General features: G+C 44.0%; 1 protein-coding gene, 1 long non-coding RNA gene and 1 other non-coding gene across 4 annotated transcripts; 2 read left to right on the forward strand and 1 right to left on the reverse strand.

The window, feature by feature from the left end:
• The first annotated feature begins 511 nt into the window (after positions 1-511).
• On the forward strand, positions 512-3,281 carry LOC131561856 (uncharacterized). Its single transcript, XR_009275111.1, has 2 exons — positions 512-1,232; positions 2,185-3,281. It is a non-coding gene; the product is annotated as an uncharacterized LOC131561856 (long non-coding RNA).
• Positions 884-1,015, forward strand: LOC131562224 (small Cajal body-specific RNA 15). The gene has a single exon (XR_009275140.1). It is a non-coding gene; the product is annotated as a small Cajal body-specific RNA 15 (non-coding RNA).
• Positions 2,132-19,318, reverse strand: FSD2 (fibronectin type III and SPRY domain containing 2). Of its 2 annotated transcripts, none has more exons than XM_058811330.1 (13): positions 19,139-19,318; positions 16,425-17,235; positions 16,250-16,345; positions 14,957-15,190; positions 13,704-13,726; positions 12,645-12,766; positions 11,473-11,628; positions 10,479-10,613; positions 9,592-9,745; positions 9,077-9,210; positions 7,401-7,533; positions 5,232-5,408; positions 2,132-4,535 (listed from the first exon to the last, which is right to left on the reverse strand). In XM_058811330.1, the coding sequence occupies exons 2-13, from the start codon at positions 17,193-17,195 to the stop codon at positions 4,283-4,285; spliced, it is 2,388 nt and encodes a 795-aa protein (XP_058667313.1). In that variant the 5' UTR covers positions 17,196-17,235; positions 19,139-19,318; the 3' UTR covers positions 2,132-4,282. The 2 variants fall into 2 exon arrangements, with proteins under 2 accessions (XP_058667313.1, XP_058667312.1); XM_058811329.1 differs by lacking the exon at positions 19,139-19,318 and adding an exon at positions 18,842-19,009.
• Positions 19,319-20,890: the final 1,572 nt, after the last annotated feature.

Genomic DNA, 20,890 nt, shown 5'->3' on the forward strand with positions numbered 1-20,890 from the left:
GGCGGGCTGAGGTGCCTGGGGGCGGCCGGCCGGCAGCGGGAGAGCGGCGGAGCTCGGGCACGGCCTCCCATGCTCGCTCGCACACGGAAAGGTCCCGTGGCCGTGCGGCCGGAGCGGCTCCCGTGCCGCGGCGCCGAGGCCCGGTCTGCCCGCGGCTCTGCCCGTGAGCGCCATGTCCCGTTCGGGAGCCGCCGCCGTGGTGCCCGTCCCGCCGGGAGCCCCGGGCCGCGGCCGGCGCGGGGCCCGTGAAGAGGCGCTCCTGGCGGGGCCCAGGTAAGCGCTGCCCGCCGGGTCCGCTCGTTGTGGTGGTGATGGTTTAGTGAGGTAGCCCGGGACCCACTAGTGCAGCCTTTCTGGGGCTGTTTAAAGCCATAGCTTGGTGTCTGGATTCTATTTAGCTTTTATTTAGCTGTGGGGTGAGCACCCTTTTGGCAGAGGGTGCAGCCCCTTACAGCCATTCTGTGAAGCAGTTTATGTCTCAATATCGCTTCCATCAGAGCAAGTAAAGCTTGAAAAGTAAGCTTGTTTGGAAAAGGTTTAAGTAAGGTGGGTAAGATGAGTCCCAGTACATATTGACAACTGAGCACACCACCATGAAAGTGATGGTGAGAAAATGCAATAAAAGGCAGTGTTGTGTTTTGGACTGGCCCAGGACTGCAGTGAAGTGTGGGCAGGAAGCAAAGCCTCACCTTTGCACGGTCCTTGGTTGCTTTGCTGTGTGCTGCTAATGAATGATATTGGGAAACAGAGATGAACGGTAAAAAGATGCAACTGGGTTTGAAGACAGGAATAGGGAATTGCCTTCCTGATTAGGCCCTGCTGTCTACTTTAGGAGAATTCAGTGTGGTCTGAGGCTTTTCAGGAGTTTCTTGTGGAGATTCATCTGGAGGACTAAGAAAGTGGAGCCAGTGGCACTATATTGACTCCACTGATACTATCCTCCTAAATTAAATGGTGGGAGAACAAGGCCTGTCTGTGAGATAAAAGTCAGGACCTACTTGATCTACCTACAATGTTTTAATGGCAGTGAGAGAGAGCAGGTTAAAAGTCACATGTTTCTGTAGTAAAAGGTGATGTGTGTGTTTTAAATCCAGATTAAATGTATTCCAGCTATTGCATTGTCTTTTGTATTTGTGCCTTTGACATGTGTCACCTATTTAATTGCTCACAGGCCCTTTGTTCCCGGCTCCAGCACTGGGTGAGGAGGGACACTGGACATGCCTTGGATTATGGTAACCGGTTTGAAAACTGTTTTCAGCCTCAGAAATCTGTGTGAAATCAGTGTGGCCTTATGAAAGGGCTTCACGTGATGCCCTCCAGTGGCAACAATGTGAATTTGAAATCACAGGGAAACTGGGGAAAGGGATCCTTCTGGCCTGAAGGGGTTTGGGCAGCCTGGCAGAGTCCCCAGTTAGCTGCTGGGGGAGGATGGTGAGGGTGCCCGGTCCTTTGGCAGTTCCTGATGCTGCAAGTCCTGCAGGGATGCATGGATCACTGTTGCACATGAGGACTGCCTGTGGGCTTCAGCTGGCCAAAACCAGAGCCTCAGGCACAAGCTTCTGTCCTTTGCAGAGGATGGATTTTACTGTGTGCCAGTAAATGCCCATAAGAAAAAGGAACAAGGAGGAAAAAGACCCAACAGGTATGAGGAAAAATGCAGCTTGCAGAACATAATGTTAGAACAAACTCATTTTTGACTGTTGCCCTACCACATGATATAGTTCAGCCAGAGTTCCTGTGTACAGGCCAGAGGTAAGAACTAGTTTTGCCTTATCTGAGATACCTTTTCAATGCAGAGTAATAGATCTCAGATCAACACAGTTGTCCAAGGTGAGTGCTATACTCAGAGTTCCAGTAAACTGTATACACCTGGTGAATAAACTGAATACAGAGACATGCAGGTGTAAACTTACAGCTTAGTAGACCTCTGCAGTGGAAGTGTGGTCTCCCTGTAAAGGATTTATATAGAGATTGTTCAGAGCAACAGCTGGTTTTAAGAAACACACACTGTCAAGTTTCCTTTGCTGTATAAATATTTAGTGATGGGGTTTGGATTCTTAAAGGAGGAAAAGCTTGGGCTAGTACCAACAGGTGAAGCTTTTATTAAAGAGAAACATACAAACTCATTTCCCTTGCTGTTTTTAACCTAGAAGCCAATTATTGCATATTTTTTCTTTCTTTCAGATACTTCTGTCACTGCCTTAGCAGTCCTGTGCCATGCTTGGTGATGACTATGGGGCCGTTCTCCTGAGCAGAGAGAGACATTCTCCTGTACTCAGCCACTGGCAGCATAACAACAGAACTGTTTGGTACCTGTGTGTGGAGTCCCACTGCAGGGGTGTCTGAGCACCTTGAATTTGGCTCAGAAAATCTGCCCTTGCACTGTCCAGTGAGAGGGTTGTGAAGTCCTGGGGACCTGCCAGTTCAGATCACCAACTGGAAAGTATTTGCCAGGTTACAGCTATGGTTTAAACACTTGAGGTGAAAGCTGGTGGTGGGTAGTGGAATCATGGGTTCACCAGCAGCCTTTGTGCATGAGGCTCTGTTGGGAGGTTCAGATGTCCTCATACCTCTGCTCTGATGCCTGTGTGTTACACTCTTTCAGGTATCTAAGAGTGGGGCTCTCAGTTTTTGGCTGATAGGGGTAAAACATGTTCCAGTAGGTAGAAGTTGGCCCCAGAGTCAAGGAATACATTTTTAAGCAAAGAATGGTGCTATCTCAGCACTTCCATCCCCTGCACAGGAGCTGTACCCTAGAGCTGCTGTTCCCATGGCCATGCCAGCATCAGCAGGGCACACATGGCCACAGGCTGCTCTGCTCACTGGCAGACCAGGCAACTGAAAGTCTCTGGCCTGCCTACAGCAGGTGTGACAAAGTGACCATAACAACCTTTTCTGCCCTGAAAATACCTTCATTCCTGGTAGGTTGAGAAATGATGCTCTGCTGGTATAGCTCAGTGTTGCTAAACCCATCTTCTGAGGCTTTTGAAACAGATATCCAAGAGCAGCTGGTACTAATCACTGCTGTATGGACATAGTCAGCTCCTGTTTTTGTGGTTTCTAAAGGCCTGTTTTGGTAAGACTTTAAAAGCTATTTGAGAAAGAACAGACAAGCTTTTGATACACAGTTCTGTGTAAAATCTCTTTAGTTTTGCCAATGGCATTTATTTGTAGAGACCCTGCATATTGTAGAGGCCACTGCTTGTTCCTGGTGATTCCCTAGAATGGAAACTTGAACCAATGATTTTTGTAATCAATGTGCAATAAATCTGTGGAAAAGCTCCTCTGTTAATGACTCTTGATTGAGTTCAGGTAGTTTTGACATGGATGGATGAGGCTGTTCAGAGCTGGCCAAGCCTGCTTGACAGGCAGGGTCTGTCTTGATTAGTGTCTGGAAATGAAACCCAAACAAGGATGTCTCAACTGCATGCTAGGCCAGAGTCCTGCCAGCCTCACTGGACACACACAGCTTCTAGGGCACAGCATGGAGTGGAATTCTTCAGTGCTGAGGGGGAGAACAGATCTGTGGAGGGAGGGTACACCCAAGTGGAGATGAGCATAGCTAAAAGGAAGCAGCTAAAAATGTTGCTTTAGGTTTTTCTACAAGGACAATCAAGCACTGCAAATAGCCTATCTTTTTTTTTCCCTGGGTGAATGAATGAGAAGCATTCTGTAAAAATTTGGCTTACATTTGAGACTGGAGTGCAGGCCTTGGGTATTTCAGAAAGTCCTACTGGGTATGTAGGCACAAACATAGGGGCAGCATATTTGATTATCTTGTGTCACAACAAGAACACTTGATTGGGAGATCAGCTTCATGACTGGAGTGCTTTCAGCTCCAGCAGCTGTACAGTGATTATGCCTTTTGCTATTTTTGTTTTTCTTTGAGTTTTTAGCTCTTGAGTAGACTCAGGAGTAGAATCAATGATTGCTTTGGAACTGGGGAGTTCCCTAGGCTTCAGGTGGGTGTTGGGGGAGCTGTGATCCAGCTGCCACTGCAGGGTGGTGACAGCATCACCTCTGAGAAGGAAGGTGTCCATTTCTAACGAGAATTCTGAGATGCTGATGGCTCTTGTGACCATAGTGGCTTTTTGCTAAGATCCTTCCCAAGAGGATGTAAACTCCAAGCTGCTAGGCTTGGCAGCTGGTTTGGGTCAAGGTTGCTTTGCTCTTACTAGGGGGAAACTGCTGGTTCATAGGGAGTGTGATGGTACAGTTAATGCTGAAAGAGGGCATTGCTCAGGGCAGGTTACACAGGGGTGTGGCAGCTGCAGAACACAGGTTATGGCAGGGCAGTCCATAGGGGTGTTGTAATTCCAGTGTGTATCCTTAAGATACCAGGTGTTTCCAGTGCAAAGCAGGGGTGGACATAATGCTGGAAGTGTGAGTTGAATGTGTGAAGGTGCTGGGCAATATCTGCATTGAAAAATGACAGTCTGCAGTTCTCATAGTCCAGCAGGATGCCAATCCTTCTGGGGGGAACAGTAATTCTGATGTCAGGTGTCATCCCACTGTGCAGGAATTCATACTTGTGCCTGCAGGTGAGAAAAACAAAAGAGCTGAAGGCACCCTGGTTCCTCTCAAAGGGAAGCACTTTGTGCACACAGGTGCCCAGGTTGCACATGAGAGTCAAAGGCAGTGGTCCAGGGGAGAGCCAGCAGTGCAGCTGAGGCAGGAGGGAGCTGGCATTTCTGCAGACATACTGCCATAGGTAGGACAGAGATGAAAACCAGTTGGGTTTAGCTAGATATGTAGTTTCTGGATTGCATAGATTATTACTGTCTTCTCACTGAGGTTTTAGTAATGTTTACAGCTAAATTCTGCAACTCTGATTTTATTCAGATTTGTTCCTGCAATTTGTTTCAATGTGACAATGTCTCATTGCAATGAGACAATGTATCACAGAGAGACCCTTCAGCTTGATTCAGTAGCACCCTCTCAGAGTCAATGGAAATGGGTGCTTTGAAGATGCAAATCTGCCAAAACACAAGTTCTGAAGCAAGGAAGTTGGGCAAAATAACTCATGCCAAATGCTGCTGAAACACCCTAAAAAAGCAGGAGGATTTGCTGAAGCAGTATCCTTCCAACACCAGTTCACAGGGACAGCGGTGGGATGTCGGAGTCCCCAGTGCCTGGTCTGAGCTGATATAAAATCTCTGCTTTCCCTGCTGCCCTGCCTGCAGGTGTGAGAGTTGTTCCTGTTGGAGGCCTGCAGCCTCCACAGCCCTTACCTGGAGGGTGTGATGATGTGCCTCATGCACCAGGATGAGTTGTTTGCCCCCAGGTGACCATGTCTTGGAGTGTTCTCAAAAGCCACACCAACTCTGTACTCTGTATCTTCCTCAACTTCCACCTCCCAGTAATGCTTTCCTGGAAATGGGATCAGACTGCCCAGGATTGCAATACATCTGTGGGAGACAGGGATAGGTGTTTTAATAGGTGTTAAAAGGGCCTTTTTATAATTCTCTTTACAGTGTTTAGATAGATTCAGGTATGGATATGCCTGGACATTACATAGCAATAAACAAAAGCCACTTCTGCTGTCACCTTAGCAGTGCAGTGTGTTTGGACTCCAGTGAAATCCCCAGCCTGCAGGTTTCTTTGTGACAACTGCCCTGTTTTTACTTGTGGGTAGCTTTGTAGAAATGAGTGCCCCAGGCACTTCCAGGAAGATGGAGAACAGCATCCCATAGTGCCTGGATTTTCTGGGAAAGTTCATGCTTGTTAGAAAAGAGAGTGCTCTAGTGAACTCCAGCATAGCAGAGGAAAAAAGTACAGATTTTGCATTTTCTTTCCCAACAGCCCAGGGTTTTGAACATCACTCACCACTGGAACTGAGCACTGTAACAGCATGAAGTTCCTGGGGCAGCTGGGGAGGAGGGAACCTGTCTACACTGCTTCCCTCTGGGTTTGGAGAGATTAGGAAGAATTGAACACAGTAGGAGAACTTGTAATATGCTGGGTACCTGAGCCATGAAATGTATGATTGGAACCATGCAGAAAATAACTCTTTTGAAAGTTGTGTAGTAGAGACAAAGATAATGTACTACAGAGAGACCCTTCAGCTTGATTTACTGGTACAGTCTTGAAATCAAAGGAACTGGGTGCTTTGAAGATGCAAGTCTGCAAAAACACAGGTTCTAAAGCAAGAAAATTGGGCAAAATAACTCGCTCCAAATGCTTCTGAAACACTCTTAGGAGAGCAACATGAGTCCTGTAAGCTTACACCTCAGCTTTTTCTTAGGAAAAGTACATGGTGTATTAGCTGTCATTGTCAAGGGGGACAGCAGGTTTCAAACACACACAACTTTTATGTTTCTATGGTAGTGTGTAAAGTTATAAGTTACAAAGGAAAAGGATGTTGCTGGCAGACACTGAGGTCTTCTAGGCAATGCTGAGAGAGAGCTGCACTCATCATTTGGAGGCTGTGTTGCTACAGCCTGAGAAGGAAAAGGAAGGATGCAAAATGGATGGGTAAACAGCTGTGAACAAAACCATAGTAATGAGAGCTGCAAAGCCACCAAGGCAAACCTGAGCTGCACTGAGGAACTACTTAGGAAATACATCAGCTACCCAAACTTAGGAGACCACACAAACTTCAGAAAGAAGAGTTTGCCATGTAAGTTCCTTGGGAGCTTTTTTTTTCTTCTTTTTTCCCCCTTTCTTTTTTCTTTCTTTTTTGTTCTTTTTTTTTTTTTTTTTCCTTTATTTTTCTTTTTTCAGTATCTTGGTTTGAAAGAGATTTGTGAAAGTTCATAGTGGTACCAAAACCTCAGCCTTTGAATGAGATGAGTGCCAGCTCTGGCTGTGGATGTGAAACATCAAAGCATCTCATGGAAGTGGGATGAAATCCCATTTAAGATTACCATGATGGCTTTAATGAAAAGGATCACCACTCTTTTCTACCAAGCCCTCTAGTAGCACTGCATTTCCATGGAGGGAATAAATTGTAAACTTGTATTATCCTGCAATGCCTGTCCTAGTTATGTGGTGTTCTGTGGTTTTGACTGGAAAATGCATTTTGGCAAGCTTAATCTCTCTCTTCAATGGCAAAGGGCATAATCTTTTTAAAAGTAATACCTGTTGGTCCAAATAGTATCAGTTATACCTTTCAGCAAGAGGTAAGTTTTCAGATCCCTCTCCTTTCCTTAGTATTTGTTGTGGCACCTAAGTACCTGTTCAAATTTAGCTCAGTGTGCCAGACATAAGTAGGCTTGTACATGATTGTGGCTGCTGCATCTGTAATCCTATTTAAGAACTTGCATTAATTTCCAAGTTCCAAAGAGCAGCTGGAGAGAGAGATTTCAACTCAAAAAATTAATCAGAGCTGCTGAAAGCCCCATTAGACATTTCCTGGCATCTGTTAAAAGAACCAAAGGAACTGAAATGCCCCTGTATACCTTGTAAAGCTGTTATCATAGACAGGCAGATCACACTCTGGGTTTTCCAGTTCATCACATGAAATGGTAAATCCATCATCTAGAATTGCCAGTAAAGGATGGGCTGTGTCCTCATTAAGGTAGAAGCAGGTGCCTGCAAGAGAAAATGCCTAAGGAAAACTCCAGTATCTCCTTATAACATTAGAATTGCAGCAAGGGTGTGATGAAATGTTATTTGGATACACAAAAAGATTCACCAATGCTCTATAAAGAATCTGTGGCTGGCATTGAGAGGACAAGATCATATATTTAAAATTTTTCTGATAAATATTTGTTTTACAGTTTAAGACTGTTTAGTTTCAGTCTGGTGAAAAGCAGGGGACTTAGCCTGGTTTTGAACCCTACCAGGGCTCAAAGCTGCAGGCATTAGGAAGCAGCTATTCAGAGATGAGTTCTCCTTGCAATCTACTGGTTTCAAGTAATCTGTTTTTAATCACTGAAAAGAGAAAGGGGGTGTAAAGGACTCTCCATGGCCTCACCCATCCCCATAAATGCTGGGCAGTTTGAAGAGAAAGGATCCCTCATGCTTCAGCACCTCCTTGGCAGACCAGCCCTCAGAGAGGTAAGTCCAGCCCAGGATAAAAGTGTTTCTGCCTTTCTTCCTGCAGAGACTTCACAGAGCAGCTCTGACACACTGGGGCCTGAGGAGCAGCCACCATTGGCACAGCTGCTGTTTGTAGTTGGTGCTTGTTTACCCACCCCAGAAAGGATCAAAGGCCATTCACAGTGCTGGAGATGGGTTCTTGCAGCCAACAGATCAATTTGCATCAGCTGTTTGCATAATGTAGACTCCGAGAAGATTAATCTCCCCATGGTAATCCCAAATGAAATCATTGTAATCAAACTGCAAGTTACTTCATTGCAAATACAATACAAACAATGACAGGGCAATTACAGGCATGTGCTGCTGAAAACAAACACATGCTGTGCAAACAGAATGGGCAATTTCAAATATTGAGTTTGATTTAAGCACTTGGAATACACACAAACGATGGCAACACAATGACAGTTTTCCTCTCCGGGGATTTAAGGATGAGCATTTCTTTTCTGTGGTGTCACTGCTGTGTGGCAGACAGGTTTTTTACTAAAACATAACTTTGTGTGGTCATCTTGCTGAATATGTCTCAGAAGGTGAGGGCAGAAGAGACACAGGTAAGGTGTGAGTGGGATGGGAGATTTGAGATGAGCAGCAAAGTTGCAGCAGTGATGAAGGGGAACACTAATGTCTGCGAAATGGCTCTAGAAAGTGCTGTCTCAGCCATAATTCCCAGCAGCAGCTGCATTACATGGTAATCTCTGAAGTAAAACCACACTACAGCTTTCCTCACTGGTGTGTCAGTACTTTGCAGGCTGGCAATATGTGGGTGTTGAGCTACACTGTCTTTTAAAATGTTTAGGAATTAGTAACTTTCAAGTACCAAATGCACCAGACAGCAATAATATAAATTACAGAGCTAAAGCAATGCACTTATTGTTACAAGAAGTTGCTTTTTTCATTCCTAAAATGTTACCAGGTGTGTAATTAGATGTGAGAAATTAGGATCTGGTCCAGAGGCCATTGAAACCAGCCGGAATCTCTCTGTTAAGACAATAGATGCTCCAATAAGCTGCTGGGGTTGTTCCAAGCTGTACAGTACCTGTGGTGTGTATCAGGACAGGTTCACTTCTTTCACTGGAGCCACCCAGGTTTTGGGCTCTGACACAGATGTGATACTTTTGTGTTGGCTGGAGGTGAATTAGGACTTCACAGTTAGGGATCCCAACAATAGATCTGCAGAAAACAAATCCATGGAAAATGACAGGGTAGAAAACAAAAGTAGGCCTTTGAAATTATTTTTCTGAGCAACAAGGAAGACATTGCACTTCAACATGTCTTGTGACCAATCAACAGTTTACCTTGTACAATTGTCTGTAGCAGGGCAAGAGACAGTCTGTCACAGACTGCAGATTTTTACATCTGCTTCTGCCCTTTTCCAATACTCATAATTCTCATGTAGTAATTTCTTATTAACATTTTACAACTAGTTTTACTAAGAGAATTGTTTGTAAATTCACCAGAAGGTCATGAGTCCTTTCTTAGTCCTATCTGATGCCACACAATTGAAATGGTTTAATCTCTACAGGCCACGGGCTCAATAGAAGAGTAACTCACTCAGTAATAATATCATCATTTTCTTCATCTGTCAGCTTGGACAATTCAACTGTGTAGGAATCCACAGGGTTAATGTCTCTGGATTCCCAGAACACCAGTGCTGCATTTTCACAGCTTTGGATCTTTTTATTCTTTATGATAGGTGGTGAAGGAGCTAAAAAGTAGAAAAAAGAACAATTCTGAGCTGTTGCTTGAAGATGTTTGCAAACAACATGCTTTGAAGACAAATAAATAGAAAAATGCTGTTTACTAATACTGTGAAGAAACCTGCTTCCCCAATGGACAATAAACAGCAGGTAGAGTGATTAACAGTACTATTTAAAGACTTCATTTAGACTATAAAGGTCCCAAGAGAATTAAACAGAGAAGTAGCATAAAGACTGACTACACAACTGTTTATTAGTTTTGTTTTGTCATAAAGGTGCATCTCTTCTCTACTCTGAGATGTCAAAGACATCTGGAACAAGCACTTGAAGGTCTCACACTGACTTGCTCAATCTGATGTCAGAGTTTCACACAATGTCCTTGACTGAACTGCAGTTAAAAAGAACAGCATAACAGGTGAATCCACAAAATACCTATAGGCCAATGAAAGGAGAGCTGGGATTCATCTGGCAGAACCAGGAAACTTGAACCTTCTTCACAGCTGGTCTACATGCTTGCATTTAAATAAGTTATTTTGTCTCTCTGCTTCTGTTTCTGCCACTCTGAAGCAGGGATAGTTGGCATGAGAGGCTCTCTAAATAAAAGTGGGGAATTCCCATGCAGTCAGTAGGCTTACATCAGAAGAAAGAAAGTTCCCAGAAAGCATTACTTGCATAAAATTCAGAGATTATTTTGAATTTCACTATGAAAATTACAAAGTTGTATGAACAAAATATTTTTACCTGTTACATAAACTGCTCTTTCACTTGGTGGACTGATTCCAGAGGCATTTAAAGCACTGACCCAAAATTCATACTGTGTATTTGGCAACAGATCAGTAATGGTGCAGTATGTTTCCTTCACTTTTAGTGTGTGCTCTGAAATGACAACAACAAAGCATTTACAGTGCCTTTACGCACTTGCCCACTTTTCCCCAGAGCTGCATCACACAGTGGAGTTGGGGTGGATTGTTTTGGGTGCTGAGTTCAGGAGAGCTCCTTGTGCTCCACACCCTTTGATCAGCTGTCAGGCAGTTTCACAGTGCCTTCCTCGAAAGCTGCATAAATCAGATGGGACAAGAGCTGAAGCTATTTTACTGCTCATTTCTCATTCTTCATCTCATAAAATTCCAATAGTTTCTGCTTTTCTTTCTGAACTGGCCACTCTACTGGCACTCTACTGGCTTCCACTTTTGAAGGTACTGCAAGAACAGTATTAGCAAAGGCAGTTTTGTCACAAGGCTGAGACATTTTGGCTCTGTGTTTTTTTGTGTGCCTGTACATCTTAGGGAGTTACAGACTATTATTAGCACTAAGATAAGCTGTAAAATCATCTGGGGGTTTCAGTTGGAGTGCTGATGATAAGATGATTTGCTCTTTAAAAATACTGCAATTTAAAAATACATGAGGTAGCACATGTTCTAACACAGTGCCCACCCTCCAGAAATCCTCGTGACTCCATCCACTGTCCCCTTCTCATTCCTGCTGTCCCTGCTGCTGCCACATCCTGTGTTTGCCCCTAAGATGGGTCCTGCTGGAGCTGGCTGCATGGCAGACCTGGCAGGGGAAGAGGGACAAAGCAGATGGTGGTGGCAGATATGACAGTTTTGGTGGCAGACAGTGCACGAGGCATGCAGAGGCACTTTGGCATCAGCTGCTTTTGCCAGTGGAGGGCTGAGGTATCTCTTGGGTTTGCCAGTGGAGGGCTGAGGTGTCCCTTGGGCCCCAGCCTCCTTACCTGCTTGCCCATCCCTGTGCCTCTCATTGCTCACAGGTTGGTAGCACAGCTGGTAGCACTCCACAGTGTCATCTGAGAAGAGGCCCCAGCAAATTCTCAGTGAAGTGCCAGTTGCTGCATTGGGAGCCTGGGGGTTGATCACAGGGGCACAAGGAGCTGCAGAGGAAAAAACAGGTCAGTTTTTGAATGTATAATCATGGTTTGTTGTACCTCTCCTCTCACAAAGGTGTTTGCACAAAGCCTTGGCACTGAATAGGGTCATGTTTCTCCATTCCTCCCACATGGAAAAAGTCAGGAGCTGAGTCTGCAATTGCAGCTAGTAATCAGGTCACTGGCGTGTGAGAATTAGCCTTGCTTTAAACCAAAGGCAAACCAATGAAATAAACAAACCCCAGCCTTCCCCTCCTCTGAGGGCTGCTCCAGTGAGCCCAACATCTGCCATGCCAGCACTGCTGCCAGCCACCCAGGGATCAGGGAAAAGCTGTACAACAGGGGGCATCAGCACAGCCAAACAAGCACCAAATGCTGTTTTATGTTAAGAAAACACAGTATTGGGTGTAAAAAAAATAATGTTCTTTCTGACCATTTGTGATGCACCAGAAAATATTTAAAATTTTAGGCATTTTTTTAGTTATTCAAAATTTGTTTATGCTGTGCTGTCTCCTGTGGATTATGGGGGAAAAATGCTTCCTAAATAGCAGAGGAATAAGTCACTGAAATCTGTTTATCAAGAGAAGCTGGGTAAGTTATTTAAAGTAGTTTGGAGTTCCTCTTTATTTGGTTCAAGCAACTACAAGGTAAGAGAAGTTATCACTGACTAAGCATGCCTGACCCCTCAACAGAAGGGGGTAATCTTCATGAGCCTTCTAGGAAATCATCCAGCAAAAGCAAGGAAGTCCCAATTTAGCAGTAATTCTGGTAATTTTATATTGAAAACAAATGGAAAAAAAATTTCCAAAAATACCTTCTGGAGTCCCTGTATATATAGGCAAAAAAAAAAAAAAAAAAAAAAAAAAAAAAACCAAACCAAAAAAACCCAAAAAACCCTAGAAGGAAAACTAGGGACAAGTTAATTCTGCCTTTGCAGATCTCCTTTAAAAGAAGAAATGTTTAATACATATCCTTACTTAAATGTAAATAGGTGTGAAATAATGACCAGTTAGGAAAAGTACCTGGAATAGCATTAATGGAGTTCATTAGTTGTTCAACTTCAGAGACATCTATGGCCCGCTCTTCAAAGTCTGGCAGTGTTGAAAGCTCTAAATTCACCTCTTGCTTTAAGAATTCTTCCAGCCTGTAATTGTAGGGGGAAAAAATAATGTCTAATTGGAAGTACTGTAGTATTGGAGGTATCAGTCTATGATTCCTATTTTTAAGAGAATAGCAGACTCCAAATTAGCACCTGTTTCCTTAAAGCACCATTTTCACAGCTGTACAAGCTCAGCCTCCTCTGCCTACAGCTTGGAGACACGTGGCCATCAGTGCCCCAAGATGGCAAAGAGAGCTGGCTGCTGGGGCTGAGGGCCACCCTGGTGTGCCCTGCTCCTGCAGAGGGCAGGGGAGTGGGGTATGCCCAGCACCCCCTAGGGAAGCACCCTATTAGCTCCATAACTCCCATTATTTTGAATTCACACTATTATTAATTCATGACCTCGTGGCTCTAGGTGTTGTAAATTTGAAAGAAAGGGGTATCTTTTCTCTGTGCTTTCATGAACAATAACAGTCAATTAATAGGGTGGGTTTTGCATATGATTTAGTGTGCCCTAAGACTTCTTCCAATTGCTCCAATATTTTTCTGTATCTGTTCTGAGCTCCCACAGCTTGATTTTCTACCTCACTATATTAATGCATAAATAAGCCCATTACAGTATATTTAGGGAGCTCAATTTTAGTCTCATTTGGATCCAGAGTGGTTATTTCAAGAGCTTTAGCAATCCTGTTTCTCAGTGAAATTACTTCCTTATGACTAAGCTGAAAACACTGATTTATTCAGGCTCTAACTCTCCTTTCGGATTTCTTGAAATTGGAGCCAAACAAGTTTTGAGTGTTAAATTTCTTAGAGCAACTTTTATTGATGCACTTTAAAACAAAAATACTAAATATTTCAATAGCTTTAGTGGCTTAGACAACATTTGTGTGCCTGAACAAAGTCCAGAACATGCAAGCATCTCCAATAACCCATCCAATTATCAGGAAGAAATGTGACACAAAATCCCAGACTGTGATACTACCTGTCAACCATGGTTACTGCTGCCTGTTGGAAAAAAAGGACACAGTGTTAGAGGTAGAAAAGTCCAGAGTCAGACTACATCATGCTGTTGACCTGTCTTACACAAATTGCCCCAAATGCAATACTTGGAGTGAAGTAATTTGCTCTCACCCAACTCTGAGAACAAAGCCAGCCCTTTCTACTGAAATGGACACATCCTAGCTGAATTTGCAGAAAGATAATGAGCAATATCAGGTAGTCATCAGTGTCTGCCCATTGAGATTTAGACCAATTACTCCTTTGGTTGTCCAAAGTGCCAACAGATCCCTCACAAACAAAAACCAAAATCAGCTGGGCAAAAGAACTCATTAAATTATCTGTGCTGGAGGGAGTCTGAGAAGTGCATGTAACTGGAAACAGTGCATGTACAGGAGAAAACCTAAGCCCCTGAGAGCTCAAAACCAACATTCACTTTTTGATGAACAATGGTTCTTAGGGTCTATGTAAACTGTTTACAAGGTAAGGAGAAAATAAGTTTATTCCAGAGATGCAGAGGAATGGGAAAAGTCAGCTCATGAGAAGAACTCAGCAGGCTGGAGTCATAGCAAACTGACCCACAGAACTACACTGGTGTTATGAGATTTGTTTGTTGTCCAGTTCAGAAGTTACTGTCACTGTGCTACAGAAATGCTCCCACCCGCCTTAGTCACAGGACAACTCAGGTGAGAGCAATCACATAATCAGTAAAAATTCTGATTTTTTTCTCCAATTATTTTTCTACCTGCCAAAGAAAAATATCTTCTTGACACCACCTCAAGAGTGGGATTTCATCCATCACTTTGTGGGAGCTTTTGACATATTTCAGCTGAACTTTCCTCCAAAATGAGCAAGAAAAGGAAACATCTTCCTAAGTGATTACATCAGCCTGCCTGCTGTGAGCCCAGAATAGAGCAAGAGAGCTGAGCCTGCACAAGGCAAGGAACACTAAGTGCTTCCAGAGTTTCCCCAGATAAGCATTTCAGCAAGATATATTCTCTCTGAACCCCAGTGTGACTCACAAATGAATGAGCATCCAAATTACAAACTTCTGCTTCTGCATTTTGCCCCCATTGTGCTGCCCTACTAAGTCAATGCCACCATGCCAAGCATGAGGAGCAGTGACAGCACCACGGACTGAGCATCCCAAATTCTCCTTAGCACTAAGGCTGCTTGGGATTCTCAGACAGAGACTACTTGCAAGCAGCAAAAAGCACTTCAACAGTTAAAACTCTTTACCTTCATAAATTCAGCTTTGTCATTTTCCAGGAAAAGCTCCTGGGTTTCATCTGTCAGCTCCTTGCAGGTGTCAAGATGTTTCCCACAGCTGACCAGCTGCTCATACAGAGCTTCCAGCTTCTGCCTCTTCTCTTCTCCCAGTGCTTCCAGCTGCTCCTCATACTTCTGAGCAAGCACTTGCACTGCATCATTGTAATGCACCTCAAAGTTCTGCTCCTGCCTCCCAAAATTTTCCTGCAAGATATTTGAGGGTTTGCACCTTGGCATCAAGTCTGATCCACAGGTCATGCAGAGGAAAATATTACTCTGGTCTGCCTAAATTTCTCCTTATCATAGAGGTAATATGTCATGATTTAATTCACAAAAATAGGACATGGTACCAGTACACAGAAGGTGTAATTTGACTTATGTGCATTTTTAGGGGTTTACTCTGATCATTCACCCCACACTTAAGCACAAAAGTGTTGGATTTTGTTCCAGAAATAAGAGCAACAGAAATTACAGCAGGAACAATGATGCTCCCCTAAACCCAGGGAGCACAACCAGGATATATCCTAGGCATAATCTCAGAAGCATTTCCACCAACACAGTGAATCACATCTTTCCACGAAAGAAACCATGGCAACTCAGTGGGATCCATGGATTTGTGCTGAGACAGCTGGGTAGCTAATGCTGGTATCCTCACTCACAGCTGGAGAAAGCATTAGGAAGGGAAATTTAAGGAGCAAGCAAGGCAAGGAGCAGTCCCAGCAGCTGCTCACTGTTCAGGCACTGATGTCCTCCTGTGCCACATGCAGCAGAGAAAAGCCTGCAGTTGAGTTATTGCTTCGGTTTGAACTTGCTGCCAGCTGACCTCCTTCCCCTTGGGCCAAGTGACAGCAGCCGAGTGGGAGCACAACTCTTGAAGGCATCAGCTTGAACGGCTGGGCCGAGGATTTGCCTGGATCTGACACTTCTGTGAATTAAGCTGAGGGAACACAAGGGCTGCACTCTGGATGGACTAGTTAGATCACAGCTCTTTGGCCATTTAAAGCTAAGATGACCTGAGTGGGGGTCACTTTATTTCTGAATGCAAAACTCTGTGCAAATTATAAATGTGGTTTTACTAGCCCACTTAAAAAAATCTTTAGGATGAGTTTTCCTGAGTACTTCAGTCTAGACAAACCCCAAGATAACTCTGTGCTCTGTTACTGTAAGTACCTCATTAACAACTGAATACTATGAATGTCAGTATGACTGTCAAAACTGTTTAACCCCACTACCATAAAGTTAGCCCAAGAGAAAATGCCTTACCTCTACAGTGATGAAGATTTCCTCCAAATGGCTGGCAACATTTTCCATCTGAGCAATCTGCTCTTCCAACTTGCACATGTTTTTATGGATCTCCTCCTACAAAACACCCAGTGTGATTCTTACTGTGTCTGAAGACTGTTTTAGAGGTGCCACAGTACACCTGTGTTACTCTCACCTTTTCACTTTCCACAGCACTGGGGAGCTGAGCAACCTCATGATCCTTGTGTTCACCAAACAGTTTGTCAAAAGCTCGGATTGGTATCTTGCAGGTGGAACAAAAAACATCTGCTGCTTCCTCCTCTTCTTCCTCCTCCTCCTCCTCTACCTCCTCCTCACTGACAGCCTGACTGTTCCACTCATCTGACATGCCACCACTGCTTAGCCCCCCTCTGGACCATGTGCTGCTCTCAGCCTCATCATCTGCTCTGGCTTTGTTCTGATTTTCACCTTGAGAAGCCTCATCAGGAAGTCCTTGCTGCTTTGTGCTTTGGCTTGGATCTTTCACTGAAGAGCTGCTTTTTGACCTGTTATATAAGGAACCTTGTAATCCTGCTTTTTCTGTGCGAGCTGGTGGCCATCTGCTCTCCACCTTCTCCAGATGTCCTCCAAGAAGCTCAAGCTCTTTTTCTCTATCCTCATCAAGTCCATACATCTTAGCCAACTCTGCAACCTCCTTTTCCAAGTCATAACCAACTTCTTGTGGGCGCTGAACTTTTTCACTACTCGGTGCAGATTCCCTTCTCGTATCCCCCAGAGATCTGTCTCCTCGACCAGAGGGCTCTTCAGGAAAGATATCAAACCTCTCCTTTGATCCATAAAGATCCATGTGATAGAAGATCAGACCTTCAGTCTCAGTGTCACTAGGCTCTGGGGCTGGTGGGGAAGCTGAGTGATGTCGTTGGCCGCTAGTCCCATAGTCTCTCGTGCTGCCAGATCTGGATGACATTGGTATCCTCAGGGAGGCTTTTGAGATGATGAGACTCAAGCTTGTAAAAGATAAGAAAGATCTTAATCTCAGTCCTGATATCTAAGTATGTAGCTATTCTTGCTTAAAAGTATAGGGATAGATTAGGTTTGGCTGAGGACTGCTCAGTCCTGGAGGTAGGCGTGAGAAAGACCAAAGTCTGTAGCTTCACTCCCTAAGTGAAGCTGCTGAAGGAACGCCACAGGAAGCTTGTTTTCTTCTCACCTCAGTGCAAAGCACAGCAGAGAGCTGTCTCTGGTGTGCATCCTCTTTTCTGAGTACCTCATCTGTGACCCTGATGCCTGATTTCCAACTGTAGAGCAGTCCTGTCCTCAGATAAACACTGTGACTGTGCTTCAGGCACAGTTAGTGCTGCTCTGTGCAATAGGAAATGGCCTGGCTTGAAGCCTGCTCACTCTTCAGCTGCTGTCAAGCATGTTTTCTGAACTGTCAGTCAGGCATAATGTAGAATGTCCTCTGTTGTGACCACTGATGCCACAGAACATACTAGTAAATGCCCTGGAAAGTGCTGTTCTGTATTTTTCAAGTTGCTATTCTTAATATTGAAACTTGAGTCAAGGTCTTGGGTCCTTTCTAAAGAATATCACAGAGAAAACATACTGCCCTTTGGGGCTTCTCACGTGCTGTGGAAAATATACATTTTAACATATAAAGCATCCGGTAACTAGGGAGCAAGGCAGGCCATTGGCCTATGGACAGAGATGCCTGCTCTGACCCAAACCTTGCACATTTTGTGTGTTCTGTGCAAGGAGGGAGGTGTGAAAAGCATGTGCAGGTGACATGCAAAGCTGTATGATAAAGCAGATGCATGTGGGATAACATTAAAAGTGCAAAGGCAGTTTTAATGCTGATTCCCAAGCCCACTCTTTCCGATCAGCCTGCATTAACAGCAGTGAGATAATGCCAGTACAGAGTCAGAGCTCTCTCTGAGCTGAAACGTCCCCACAGCCCTTCAGTGCTCACCAATATGGATGGAATCATAGCTACAAAACTACTCAGATCAATTTTATCAGCAGTTTAATACCACAAGCAAAAGACTTCATGGAAAGATTTCAGCTGAATATCACTTAATCTGTAGTTACATCTAGTCCTAGGTAAGTGAAGCATATGAAAGCTTTAAAATCACTTTCTCACAGAAGAAAAAAGCCAAAAGATCAGTCAGACATCAGTGCTATCAGAGCTTCTGCATAAGTTTTCACATAAGTTTGCTTTCAAACTATTATTTATGGTCTTTTTAGTTTTGAGTAGTTGCTATTACCTCAAATTTATTTAATCAACATTTTACTAATTTTCCTGAGAAATGCTTAGCTAACAGAGTCAACACAATTTGTAGAAAGCAACTTCCCAAACCAGTGAAAAATATTGAGACATTTTGCACTCTCTGGTTTTATATCCCTGGCTGAGTGCAGCCCTACAAATCTGTAAGAAAACCCACACAGAAGTTCATAGCTTGTCTTCTGGCACTGCAGACATGGGTGTGGATTCTACAGTTAGCAATATCCTACTATGGACAAAAAGTTAGGCAGAAATACTATTTATGCTGAAGGCAATAAAATAAATCATGCAAATTCTAACATTTTAAACAGAGAAAAGGTCTTAACACATACCAGAAAATGTTGTCTGGCTCCTGCAAAGACTTTTTTCCCCATAATTAAAACAATAAGGCTTGCTTTAGAAGCTACTACAATTAGAAAAGTGAATTAACATTTTTTCCCCTACCAAAATGAAATGAAATAAATTAAAATTAGCATAATTAAGCTTGTCTGCAATCCTGCTGCCTAAATAAGATTTTCAGATGATTGCTCAGTGTTTGCTTGCTTTGCAGGCACAGATAAAATTACATGAAGCACGTTTAGATCCGTGACCACCAGTTATCATAAATACATAACAAAGAATGTTACTACCTAAAAACTTGCCTTCTATCTTAAGACGTCATAAATTCTTCTGATAGCTCAGATGGCATCAAAGTTAACTTCTATTCCCCCTAGTAAAAATTAATTCACAAGAAAGCAATTCCTTGCCACTTTCCTGTAACTGCAGCTGGGAGACATTGCAGAAACCTTACCCTGCCTCTTTGCTCAGACAGGGGCATGCCAGCAATGAGCAATGGCACAAATATAGATGTGCCCTGGCTGTCCTTCAGCAGTGTGCTGCTTGAGTGTCACCAGGATGAATGTCACACACTGAGAACAGGCTCTGAAGTACTGAGAGCAGCTACAGAGAGCCCTCACTAAAGCCAGAGTACCCTCTCACTCTTGGAGGTGGGATTAATAAACACTGCAGAGTGCATTCATTGCCTCTGGGTGTGATTTCCAAGGCTGGGGTGTTAGGCAGAGTGTCCTGTGTGGGATACACAAAACGTGCAAACAACTCACATGGCTGGACATGTGTTTACAGAGTTGCACAACTGAATGGAAGTGCCTGTTCTGTTCTTTGCAAACACTTACTGGTAAAGTCCTCTCAAATTAGCAGGAGCTTTTCTACGGGGCTGAGTTGGAATCATGATCATATATTAGAAAGAAAATTTAGAGTTTAGAAAAAAAAAAAATCATACCATTAGTTATGCTTATTAGACATATCCATACACCCTGCGTGTGTATGCCAGACCTCTGGAAAGCTAATTATGGTGAAGAAATTGAAAAATGGCCCCACTAGGGAGGTTTTCACAGGAACATATCCCTGCAGTCTGTGCTCAGGAGGGGTCCACCTGATAAATAACAGGGTGTGTATTACCACTGATTATTGTGACTGCAGTAGCACTGGAGCTTTGTGAATCTGCTCAAACCCACAGCTGCCCAGCACACACAGGCTGCTGCTTGTGAATGTGCTACCAAGCCAGCCCTGCTGGCAGGAGATTTTTAAGCACGTTTGAGAATGCTGAATTATATATGGCTTGAGCTCAGGGGACGCCACAAGGAACAATGTCTATTAGATCTTGACACAGCTCTGCTTTTTCCTCATTTTCCAATTATCTTGGCATCATTTCCTCACTTTTCTAGCAGTGCAATTGTTTGCTGTTTGGTGAGGAATCACAAGTTAATTGCCCATGTAGGCACGATCTCATTCCTGCTAACAGTGTTTCTATCATCTGTGAGATTAGAGCAGAAGTGTTTTCACACAAGTGACGCAGCCCTTGCTGAAATGTTAACATTTATGCTGTCTGACAGATTCGATAATTTTTCAACCAAGAGCTTATTTTTGCTTTGTGTTAAGCTATGCTATCTTATATGCCTTAATTTCTCAAAAAAATTAGCAGTACTTCACTTCCAAAGACTGGAATATAACATTTGGTGGACAGTGAATTACACTCTGCCTTGGACACAGGCCTGAATAAGAGCAGTGACACTGTTCTTGTTCCATCACCCCGCTGCTCTTTGCTCCCTCGGTGCCCGTGAGGCAGCGTTTGGGTGGCATTTATACAGAGCATGGTGACCTTGGGGCTGAGCTGGGTGTCAGGACAAGCACCCTGGGCTGTTTGTGAGCACAGGGCCCCAGGGCTCAGGCTCAAGGGGAAGGAGTGTGGGGTTTGCTTGCTGTTGTAGAATGCAACAATGCGTGGACTTTTGTGAGGGCCACAGGAATGATGGCAGTGAGGAAAGCTGCCCCTCATGCAGCGGCTCAGACGTGGGGCTGTGTGTGCCCTGCTCCCACCCGCC

This window comes from Ammospiza caudacuta, chromosome 10, assembly GCF_027887145.1.
Source record: "Ammospiza caudacuta isolate bAmmCau1 chromosome 10, bAmmCau1.pri, whole genome shotgun sequence".
Classification (NCBI taxonomy): domain Eukaryota; kingdom Metazoa; phylum Chordata; class Aves; order Passeriformes; family Passerellidae; genus Ammospiza; species Ammospiza caudacuta.

Bases quoted from the DNA above. Each gene is read 5' to 3' on its own strand.
- FSD2 (XM_058811330.1), bottom strand. From the start codon at position 17,195: ATGTCATCCAGATCTGGCAGCACGAGAGACTATGGGACTAGCGGCCAA. The intron at 9,746-10,478 runs GTAAAAATATTT...TCTACTTTTTAG, and splicing joins AAGAGCAGTTTATGTAACAG to CTCCTTCACCACCTATCATA. The intron at 7,534-9,076 runs GTACTGTACAGC...TTTCTCTTGCAG, and splicing joins TGTCCTGATACACACCACAG to GCACCTGCTTCTACCTTAAT.